The sequence below is a fragment of the Salvia splendens genome, chromosome 13, assembly GCF_004379255.2.
Source record: "Salvia splendens isolate huo1 chromosome 13, SspV2, whole genome shotgun sequence".
Lineage (NCBI taxonomy): Eukaryota > Viridiplantae > Streptophyta > Magnoliopsida > Lamiales > Lamiaceae > Salvia > Salvia splendens.
In genome coordinates this window covers 14079245-14090711 of record NC_056044.1, presented here as the reverse complement: position 1 = coordinate 14090711, position 11467 = coordinate 14079245, and the positions used below count along the sequence as shown (strand labels likewise).

Below are 11467 nucleotides of genomic sequence, written 5' to 3'. Positions count from 1 at the left end.
TCTCAATTATATTGATATCTCAATCATATAGGGCAAACAGTAAGATGAACTTTAGAAAGATAGACTCAATTCCTAAACCTCAAATAAAACACTTAGCATGAATTAGGGAGATAGACTCAATCCCTATGCCCAATTCCAATGCAATTCATTCAGAAAAAGGAAGCTAGACGCAATTCCTATACCAAGCTCACATAATCAATTTATAACTCAAATCAAGCATATTGGCATATTTCACATCTCAAGCAACATACTTCTCAAAGTCAACTCACATGTTCCATAATCTTCAAACCCATCTCAATGTCTAGCAATAACTCCATGAACTAGGAGGGTGGAAGAGGGAAAACATACCTTGAGTGTTTAGAAGGAGAAAAATGTTGAAATTCTTGTGCTCTTTGTGTTATTGACCGAAATCCACAAACTAAATGGTGAAACTCTTCCAAATCACAAGTTTAAGGGTTGGGTGGAGGAAATTGTGGGTGGGATTGAGAGAATATTGAACAATTTTAAGCAATTTGTGTGGTGGGAAAGAGGGGAGCCGTTGGTTATGAAGGAGGAAGAGAAAAGAAAGAAAAATTCGTACCTGATATAGATCTAGGGCTCGCGCAGACGGACCCGGCCGGGTCAGATTTTTGAACTGAAAATTAACCCGGCCGGGTTTCATATTTTGACCTTTCTCTGGCGCTTCATCCTACCCGGTCGGGTTGGATTTTTGGACTGAAAATTAACCCGGCCGGGTTGCATATTTTGACCCCTTCCTGGAATTCATCGACTTGCAAACCGGACCCGGCAGGGTCAAATATTTGAACTGACAATTAACCCGGCCGGGTAGCAAATTTTGGGTAGTTTCTGTCGCCTAATGTATCTTTTCCCTTCCAATCCCTGCACCAAACTCAAACACCAAAAGTCCCAATTCCAAAATACCAAAAGGAAGCCACTACGACTGAGAGTTAGAAAGATTTAACACCAGATGAAGGAGGAAACAAACACACCAAAGAAAAAGGAAGAAAAATGAAACAAGCCAAAAACAATAAACCACAAACACACACAAAAGCAATAAAATTACCTACTAGGGGTTGCCTCCCCTATAGCGCAACTTTTTAACGTCGCATGCTCGACGTTTTGCAAGCTCATTGGGAGTGTTCCAAGGTGAGCACGAACACCTCCTCCTTTTGCTCATAGCTGTGGAACTTCTTCAGGTTTTGGCCATTGGCCGTGAAAACTCTTCCATCATCTCCTTGAAGCTCTATGGCTCCATTCTTCATCACCGTTTTCACCTTGAACGGTCCGGACCACTTGGACTTGAGTTTTCCGGGAAAGAGCTTCATTCGTGCATTGAAGAGTAGCACGGAATCCCCCGGGAAGAACTCCCTCTTCTCGATCATCTTGTCATGATAGTTTTTGAGACGCTCCTTATAGATGGAAGAGTTCTCAAATGCCTCATTTCTAAACTCGTCGAGAAGGTTAAGGTGGAGTTGTCTCTCCTTCCCCGCCTTGTAGTAGTCGGCATTGAATTGCTTCACCGCCCAATAAGACTTATGTTCTAGCTCCACGGGAAGATGGCAAGATTTGCCAAACACCAATTGATATGGTGACATGCCAATCGGCGTCTTGTACGCCGTCCTATATGCCCAAAGAGCATCGTCGAGCTTCATAGACCAATCCTTCCTTGTACTCTTCGGGGATGACTCTTGCCACCAAAAAGTTCACAATATCGGCGTACCACGGAGATGAGCCTTGAGCAAAGAAAAGATGCTCATCGGGAAATTCTTCATTGATGGGCACCTTTAGATTTTCACCTTCAAAACAGTGCTCCAATCTCGATAAGTGGTCGGCCACCACATTCTCGCATCCCTTCCGGTCCCGGATCTCTAAATCAAATTCCTGCAGTAGCAGGACCCATCTTATCAACCTCGGCTTGGCATCTATCTTGACAAAGAGGTGACGGATGGCGGCATGGTCGGTGAACACAATAGTTTTCGCCCCGATGAGATAGGGACGGAACTTGTCGAACGAGTATACCACCGCCAACATCTCCTTTTCTGTAGTAGTGTAATTTGCTTGCGCGGGGTCCAGTGTCCGGCTGGCATAGTAGATCACCCTGAATAGCTTGTCTATTTTCTGTCCCAAAGCCGATCCCACTGCTACGTCACTGGCATACACATTATCTCGAACGGTTGTGACCAATCCGGTGAGATAAGCACGGGTGCACTCACAAGCGCCTTCTTCAATGTCTCGAATGCCTGCAAACATTCAAGAGAAAATTCAAACTTAACATCCTTCGCAAGTAAATGACATAAAGGCCTTGCTATCTTAGAGAAATCCTTAATAAAACGCCTGTAAAACCCGGCGTGTCCAAGGAAACTCCTCACAGCCTTCTCATTGGATGGTGGTGGCAACTGCTCAATCGCCACGATCTTGGCCCTGTCCACCTCGAGTCCTCCTGCAGATATCTTGTGCCCAAGCACAATACCATCTCTCACCATAAAGTGACATTTCTCCCAATTGAGCACCAAGTTCGTCTCTTCACACCTCTGCAAAACACGGGTTAGATTTTCCAAACAATGATCAAAGGAGCTACCATAGACGGAGAAATCGTCCATAAAGACTTCCATAATATCTTCCACCATGTCGTGAAAGATGGACATCATGCACCTTTGGAAGGTGGCTGGGGCATTGCAAAGGCCAAATGACATTCTCCTGAAAGCATAAACACCATAAGGACAAATAAAAGCAGATTTATACTGATCCTCTGGGGCAATCAAGATCTGATTATATCCGGAGTAGCCATCTAGAAAGCAATAATACTCATACCCCGCCAACCTATCTAACATCTGGTCAATGAATGGGAGGGGAAAATGGTCTTTCCTAGTCGCAGCATTGAGGGCTCTATAATCTATGCATACTCTCCACCCGGTCACCAACCTAGTGGCTATCATTTCATCATCTCCCCCTTTCACTACTTTCATTCCCCCTTTCTTAGCTACCACTTGGGTAGGACTTACCCAATCACTGTCAGATATTGCATAAACAATCCCGACATCTAACCACTTCAACACCTCCTTCCTAACAACATCTTGCATTATGGGGTTAAGTCTCCTTTGGTTTTGAGCCTTGGGTTTAGACCCCTCTTCTAAGAGAATTCTATGCATACATACAGTAGGACTTATCCCCTTAAGGTCCGAGATAGACCACCCAATTGCACCCCTATGCTTCCTAAGCACTCTCAGCAATTTATCAAGTTCATTAGTATTGAGTGAGGATGATACAATTACCGGATAAGTAGCATTCTCCCCGAGAAATGCATACTTAAGGTGTGAAGGCAACGGCTTAAGCTCCTCTTTCTTCTCTTCTTTCTTCTCCTCCTCATTCGGATCCCTTAATGGCTGGAATTTCTGTCGAAACTTTGGGACTTCCTCAGCCGAGTTAAGAGCCCCTACAAAATTCAATAAATCATCATTAGGCTCAATAACATCAGTATAATAAGGAGAAAAGATAGATTGCGATAGGCATCGCTCCAATTGATCTTGTGGGGAGATGGCTCGGGCCACCCCTCTCACACAGTCATCGACCACTTCAACCATGTTGCAGTGCTCCACTCTCTCTGCATCCTCGTCATCATGTCTTTGCATCGCATTGTAGATAGAGAATGTGACGCTTTCATCATTAAGTCGGAGTGTGAGCTCTCCCTTCTGCACATCAATCATTGCCTTCCCTGTAGCGAGGAAAGGTCTTCCCAGGATGAGAGGGACATGCCGGTCTTCCTCCATATCAAGCACCACAAAATCAACGGGGAATATGAAATTATTGACTTTGACGAGTATATCTTCAACAATCCCCCTAGGATACGACACAGATCGGTCGGCCATCTGGAGTGTGATGGTAGTGGGCCTCAGTGTCCCAATCTTCAACTTCTGAAAGAATGAGAAAGGCATAAGGTTAATGCTCGCTCCCAAATCACATAGAGCCTTGCCCACTTGGCTATCCTCCACGATGCATGATATAGTGAAGCTTCCAGGGTCTTTCATCTTAGCGGGCAGCTTCTTCTGGATAATAGCACTGCAGCTCTCTGTCAGGTTGACGGTCTCGTGCTCCACCCACCTCCGCTTCTTGGAGATCACTTCCTTCAAAAATTTTGCATAGCTAGGCATTTGCTGTAACGCCTCTACCAACGGAATGTTGATGTGCACCTTCCTGAATATGTCAAGAAACCTAGAGAATTGATCATCTAGTTTCTTCTTCTGCACGCGCTGTGGAAAAGGGATCTTGACCTCAGCAGGGGGTGCAGGTATCACGGTACTCGCCTTAGGAGGCGGCACCTCTTCCACTGCTTCTTCTTCTTCCACCACCTCTTCTATAACTGTCTCTTCTTTAGAGATCCCCTCCTTCTCTGTAGGCATGGTTGGGCCTTCATAGCTCTTTCCACTCCTAAGATTGATGGCTTTGCAATCCTTAAAGTCTTTAGGATTTACAACCGTTTGTGACGGAAATTGGCCCGGTTGATGCTGAATACCCACGGCCTGTGAAATCTGGCTCATTTGGTTATCGATGCTCTTCATGTGAATATTCAGGTCATTCACATTAGCTTCAACCTGCACTAGCCGTTTGTTGGAGTCCTTCATGCACTCTCCCGTTTGCTTCATAAAGGCCATTAGCACATCTTTCAGCTCATCCTTCTTCGGTTCTACGATTTGGCCATTTGATACCTGGAATCCGGGTGGTGGTTGCAGGGCATTATTCGGGTTCCCGTAGGACAAGTTGGGATGCACCTTGTTCCCATAGTGGTTGTAATTGCCTCCTCCTTGGTTGGGGCGGTAATTGTTGAAATTTCTGTTGTTGCCACCCTGATGAACGTAGTTCACATCTTCGACTCCTTGTTGCATCTCAGTCCCAACCTGACTCGTTCCCATATGCCCAAGCTTGTCAGTTATGAATTCCAGCTGCTTGGATATTGCATCCATCCTATCATTATCGAAGGTGGATGCCACCCTATAAGATTTGCTTCTGTCATTTCTCCATCCATCATCATTTGAAGCCACCCTCTCAATCACTTCAAGTGCTTCAGCTTCCCCCAATTTCAAGAGAGATCCTCCGGCGCTCATGTTTAGTTCACGCATTGCTTCCAGCGTGCCTCCCCTGTAGAAGGTTAAGATCTGTTGTCCCGGAGTTAGCCCGTGATTGGGGCATCTTCTCATCAGCTGCTTGAACCTTTTCCAAGCCTCCATGATATTCTCCTGAGGGTGCATCTTGTATTGAATGACCTCAGCTTGGCGTTTGAGTGCCTCGCTAGGTGGATAGTATTTCTCCAAGAACAGCTCCACCATTGCATCCCATGTGGGCACAGAATTAGGACCCATGCTGTCATACCAGTCCCTCGCCTCGTCTTTCAAAGAGAATGGAAATAATCGGAGGCGGACTTGCTCATCTGTGACCCCATTCGCCTTTACTGTGTTGCTGATCTGTATGAACTTGGTGAGGTGCTTGTTGGCATCTTCTGAACCTGTCCCACCAAATGCGTTTGCTTCTGCTCTGTCTATCAACCCCGGTCTCAATTCAAAGTTGTTGGCCGCTATCCCCGCATTGTTGACTGGTGGATTAGTGATCTGTCTGTAGGCAAACTGATTCTGTACGGGCTCTGGCCTCGCGTTCTGCTCATTCAGTTGCCTCTGCATGTTAGCCAGCTGTAGACGAAGTTCACGAATGACAGGATCCTCATTGTTGTTCTCCCCGCCGTTCTCCATTAGAATTGGAGAATGAGGCTCGTACTGGATAGGTGACGGAGGTGGAGATGGACTGGGTGATGGAGTTCTCTGGATAGGAGAAGGTAGACGCCTGTGCGCGGGTGAAGAAACCCGAATCCTTTGGTTTAACCTTCTCTGCGCGTTCCTCCTTCTGTTGGATGCTTCGATCTCGAGATCGATAGGCTCTAGAGGTCGACCTTTAGAACGCGTGTGCATACACCCTGAACAAGGAAACACATCTATTAGAGAACTCAAAAATAAAAATTAAAAATAAAGCAAGTAAAATCTAGATTAGTAATCTCAATTATTATCACGATATTAAGCTATAATGACACACAATTGTCCCCGGCAACGGCGCCAAAAACTTGACTCGACTTATTTTAACACAAGTTATACCCGCAAGTGTACGGGGCTAGTGTAGCAATCAGTAAGCAAGAGTATCGTATCCCACAGAGACAATTTTGTATCTACTTAACTACCACGAACAAAGATCAACTACTATCTAGACAATCAAGTGCAGTTTGGTTTGTTCTAACAACTAATAAAAGCATATAATAAGCAAGTATCAATTAAGGACTAGAAAACACGGTGTGATAATGAAAGATAATATGGAGAAAATTGCAGAACTCAAGGATCCGATGCACAATTCTAAGCTCTTATCCAATCGATTTGCCTTACCTTTTGGTGTCTCTAGAGTTACTAAGCCGACCACAATTATAGATTAAACCCCCTCCCGAGGTGAAAAACCTGTAGATTAGGTGCTAGGATCGAAGTCCCCTTCTAATCCTAAACTCCTAACTCCCAAAAGCTCGATTAGGTCAATGACCTCACTCAAAACCTCAACTCTCCCGAGTTATATTGTATTAAGGTGTGAATTATTCTTATTTCCGGATTAATTATTTCATCTCCCGATTAATCTAATTAATCCTACACAATCAAGTGGTGATCAAGCAATTGAAAGGAATAAACTCAAGAACAATCAAATAACTACAAGAGCAAGGCAAGAACAAAATCAATCGGATAAAAACTATGAAATTAGTGCATCATCACCAAGAATTCTACAAGAAAAGTTTAGCTACTCATGTTCATAAAGGAAGCCATGTTCAACACAAAGTAATCCAACAAAAACATGAAATAAAGATACTAAGTACTCCTGTGAGATCGATCTATGGAGTGAAGCTTCAATCTTCCGATGTGGACTCTTCAATCTTCAATTCTCTCTCTCAAAGGTGTTCTTGAGGGTATGTGTGTGTAGGGGCGGTAGGTGTGGAATGTATATCGAACCCTAGGCATTTTCTCTATTTCATTCACTTCAAAAATCGCGTTTTCAGCTTCAGACGCGTCAGACACTCCTACCCGGCCGGGTTGTATTTTTGAACTGGAAATTAAACCCGGCCGGGTCCCCATTTTAGGGTCGTTGCTGGACTCAGGCCCTACCCGGCCGGGTTATATTTTTGCACTGTAAATTCGACCCGGCCGGGTCCTTCTTCTCGTGCCCCTGCTGCCTCTGAACACTTATGCTCCATTTTCTCTTCTTTTCACCTATCTTTCCTAGAACACTCAACAAAACACATAGAACTCCAAAGGTATAATAATCGGTTAGATGAAGACAATATCGAGTGATAAAATTAACATTTAGCACTTCAACATACCAATTGCACCTATGAAAATATGAGTTTGTCAGGCAGCGAAGGCGGCTGGAGCAAGGAAGGGCCGAGGCGATTCAAGCCAGGCGGGCTCGGGATCGGGCTCGGGGGGAGGCTCGAACACCCTTATGGCGGTGTACATGACCGCCACAATGGCGGACAGTTCCCTCTTCTCGCCCTCCCAATACGCGGCCTGGTGGAACGGAATTGTGCATATGGCAGCACAACTTGGCCTTCCGACTCTCCCTCCACCTCGACCGCCTTCGGGGGATGATTCGCCGTCGAAGTAGTTTTTTTTTATTTTCTTTAAATTTGTGTTTTAAATTATGCAACGTTTAATTTTTTTGGATTTTAATTGTGTGTTTTTTATTTTTTTAAATTTTAAGTTGTAATTTTTTTATGTTGTGTGTTTTTTAATGAAGTGTGTTTGTTTTAATTGAATTGGGTTGGAAATAAAAATTAAAAATAAAATTGAGTGAATAGTAATTTAAGGAACGGTTAAGGAACGGATAAGGAACGGAGGGTTGCAGGTTTCGTGCCTTAGTTAAGGAATGGAGTTAAAAAGTACAGTGGAGCCCCCAAATAGTGGTTTAAGAAACGGTATAGAAACAGCGCTGTGGATGGCCTAATAATGCCCCCCTCTCTGTCTCTATGTGTGTAGTTTCACCTTGTGGTAAGCTCCATTTCTCCACCTTGCTTTGGCTGCTTCATTAACCTAGAAAACGACAGCGTTTCCCCTCCTCTCCCTTCAACTCTTGATGGTCAAACCCCCCTCTCTCTCTCTCAATAATTGTTTCATAATCTTGTCTTATATCAATGGCACCCAACAAATTCATCTCTTTGTTTAATGTTGGACTGCACAACCCACCTACCTAATCCAAATCACTCATTATTTCTAATTTAACGCTACCTTCCTTTGTTTTCTCCATTTCTTAATCAAATTACCCCCAACTGTTAATTAATCCAATCCCCTGCATCGATTTGTGTGAGCAAGAGCATGATAGAGAAAAATACAGCCTGATTTTGAGGTTGCAGTTGTATGGTAATTAGTGAGTTGATGACTTTTTCATGTGTTTTTGTATGTGAAGAGAAGATGTGGGCCCCATCCCCCCACCGCCCATGCGGCCATGCGCACGCCTCCTATTTACCAAACTCCACGTCAGCCACCCCACCCCACACCACACCCACCCCCCCTCCGATCCAATCCCTCTCTACTGACCTAACCCTAACCCTAACCCTAACCCGAACCCAAACCCAAACCATACTTAGCTCCTAAAACTAAAGCCCCCAAACATAAAAACTTCAACTTCCCAACCCTCTCTCTCTTTCTCTCTCTCTCTCTTCATATAACTCAACAGCAAAAATAGAAGTATCACACATGAGAGCTGTGGGGAAAGGGATGGTTGATTCAGCTCAAATCTTGGTGAATCTCAATTTCCTCTCAACTAAAATCTGGCCAACAATAACAACAAATTCCAATTCCCCTTCATTTTCTCCATATTCCAGAAGCTTCTAATTAATTAGATTGAGTGATGGATCAGCTAGCTCACGGCCGCCCTCTCCCGCCTCCGTTCCACGCTGGAGATCTCCAGCTCCACCACCACCAGTTTCAGCACCACCACGACGACGAGCAGAGCGGAAACAGCCGCCCAATTAAGCGAGATCGCGACGATAGCTACGGCCTTCAAACCCCCACATCGGAGGAGAAGGAATTCGCCGCAGCCTCAGGAGGCGGCGACGGCGAGGTGACGCGGCGGCCGCGGGGGAGGCCGGCGGGGTCGAAGAACAAGCCGAAGCCGCCGATCATCATCACCCGCGACAGCGCCAACGCCCTCCGGTCCCACATGATGGAGGTCGCCGGCGGCTGCGACATCCAGGAGAGCGTCTCCGCCTTCGCGACGAGGCGGCAGCGCGGCGTCTGCATCCTCAACGGCAACGGCACAGTCACCAATGTCACCCTCCGGCAGCCCTCCGCCACCGGCGCCATCGTCACGCTCCACGGCCGCTTCGAGATCCTCTCCCTCTCCGGCTCCTTCCTTCCCCCGCCGGCGCCTCCCGCCGCCTCCTCCCTCACCATCTACATCTCCGGCGGCCAGGGCCAGGTCCTCGGCGGCACCGTCGTCGGCCCCATCATGGCCGCCGGCCCCGTCGTGATCATGGCGGCCTCCTTCGGGAATGCAGCCTACGAGCGGCTGCCGCTGGAGGAGGAGGAGGCGGTGCCCGGAGGCGGGCAGATGGAGGCCGGGCAGCAGATGATGAGTGATCAAAACCCTAATTTGTTTCAAGGAATGCAGCAGAATATGATGAATTCGTTGCCGGCTGAAGCTTATTGGGGCACGGCTCGCCCTCCATTTTGATTGTTTGTCAAAAACAATAAAAAGGAAACCCTAAATTTCAGTAGCTCTTAAATCTACTTTTGTGATTTCAACTAAGAGTAGCATCTTCTTTTCTAGTATCTTTTTTAAATATGGTGTTGGTGATCTGGATAATTAATTTTTATTAGCTTTGCGGTTTGATTGGAGAGGGGAATGTACAAATTCATGAATTGTTTGGAGTTTTTCATTCATAAAAAATACCAGCCTTTTCTTTCTTTAACATTGATTTTGTAGATTGAGTTAGTTAAGTAACTAGTTTTGATTGATTAGTACATGAATGATTTATTTATATATGTACGTGATTGTTGTCTGAATTGCAGCAGTAGTGTGATTGTGGTAAAATGATATACACTCATCCCTTCCTGCTGAAGGAAAACAAGAGAATTTGGGTGCCCTTTTTTGTTGGTAGTGTCTCTCTTTAAGGGCGTGTTCAATGTTTTAGAAATAGGGAGAAATGGGCCCATTTCCAGCGAATTATGGGCATTCAGTGTTTTTGGGTTATTTCAATTGAGCCCGACCAGAAAGAGACGGCCCGCACTGTTCATCTCAGTTTTTGCCAAAAATCATTTCTTACAAAGACGGTAAGATTTGATCTTGCATCGGGAAGCACTCCCAGAATTGAGCAAACTTTTACTGAATCGTCCCTCTCATTTTTTTCACTTCCCCCCTTTTTCTCTCTCTCTTTCGATCGCATTTTTCACTTCCCCCCTTTCCGCTGCGGGAACCCTAGAGTGAATACTCTCCCATTTTTGGAGTAGATCGTCAGCACCTGCTTCGATTTGGTGGTAAAATTTGGGGGTGTCGATGATGAATTATTTCCTATGTGTGCAGGGTTGAAAGCAATGAAAACGTTGTTGCGTGTGAATTTGAGAGGTATTTACTCTTGCCTAATTCAATAAACATATCTGCCTTTGAAAGATATAAGTGTTATCTGTTCTTCAGTCCATGGTTACCCTGTGAATTGGTGTTTGCTGTGTTGTATTGGTGTGCTTAAATGTCCCACGATGTATATCGCAATTTAATCTACAACCTCTGAATTCATTGTATGATATAAGGGCATAGTTTTTCTTGTGTAAATTTACACACAATGCCGAGGTCCAATGCTGCGAAGTATGCGAGCCTGATGTTGATGCTCGAAGACATAATGCTAGTTTACCAATCAGAGACCAAGCTTCTTGTACATAGGTACATGAGCGCACGAAGCAGCACTGCGAAAAGGAAAATTTTGGACCATGCCAGACGGTTCAGTTTGTTGAAGAAAATTCCAGATCAAATGAAACATCTAAATCGCCTAGTTCATTTTTCAAACGTAGATTGTGTTGCTAATCTTCGTATGGATGTAAATACCTTTGGTAAACTTTGTAGAGTTCTATCCCAACGGGGTGGACTGATAACAGGGAAGTCCCTACCCGTTGAAGAACAAGTAGCAATATTCCTTGGTGTGCTAGCACACCACAAAAAAAATCGGGTAGTCAAATTCTGTTTCAAGCGATCAGGTGCAACCGTGTCATATTATATGCGGAAGGTTCTTTGTGCCATTTTGAGCTTACATTCTGTGCTCTTGAAAAAGCCCACCCCGGTGTCCGCCGACTGCACAGATAATCGATGGAAGTGGTTCCAGGTTGTTCAAAGTTTGAGTCCATTCAGCTTCATTATTTTGTCACATTATATCTCTTATTTATATACTAATTGTACAGGGTTGCCTTGG

The 11467-nt window shown here is 45.1% G+C and overlaps 1 protein-coding gene across 1 annotated transcript; it reads left to right on the top strand.

Annotated features, from left to right (window-relative positions):
- The first annotated feature begins 8714 nt into the window (after positions 1-8714).
- On the top strand, positions 8715-9903 carry LOC121761062 (AT-hook motif nuclear-localized protein 22-like). The gene has a single exon (XM_042156650.1). It carries the CDS (start codon positions 8917-8919, stop codon positions 9739-9741), a length of 825 nt encoding a protein of 274 aa, XP_042012584.1. The 5' UTR covers positions 8715-8916; the 3' UTR covers positions 9742-9903.
- The last annotated feature ends 1564 nt before the right edge of the window (positions 9904-11467 follow it).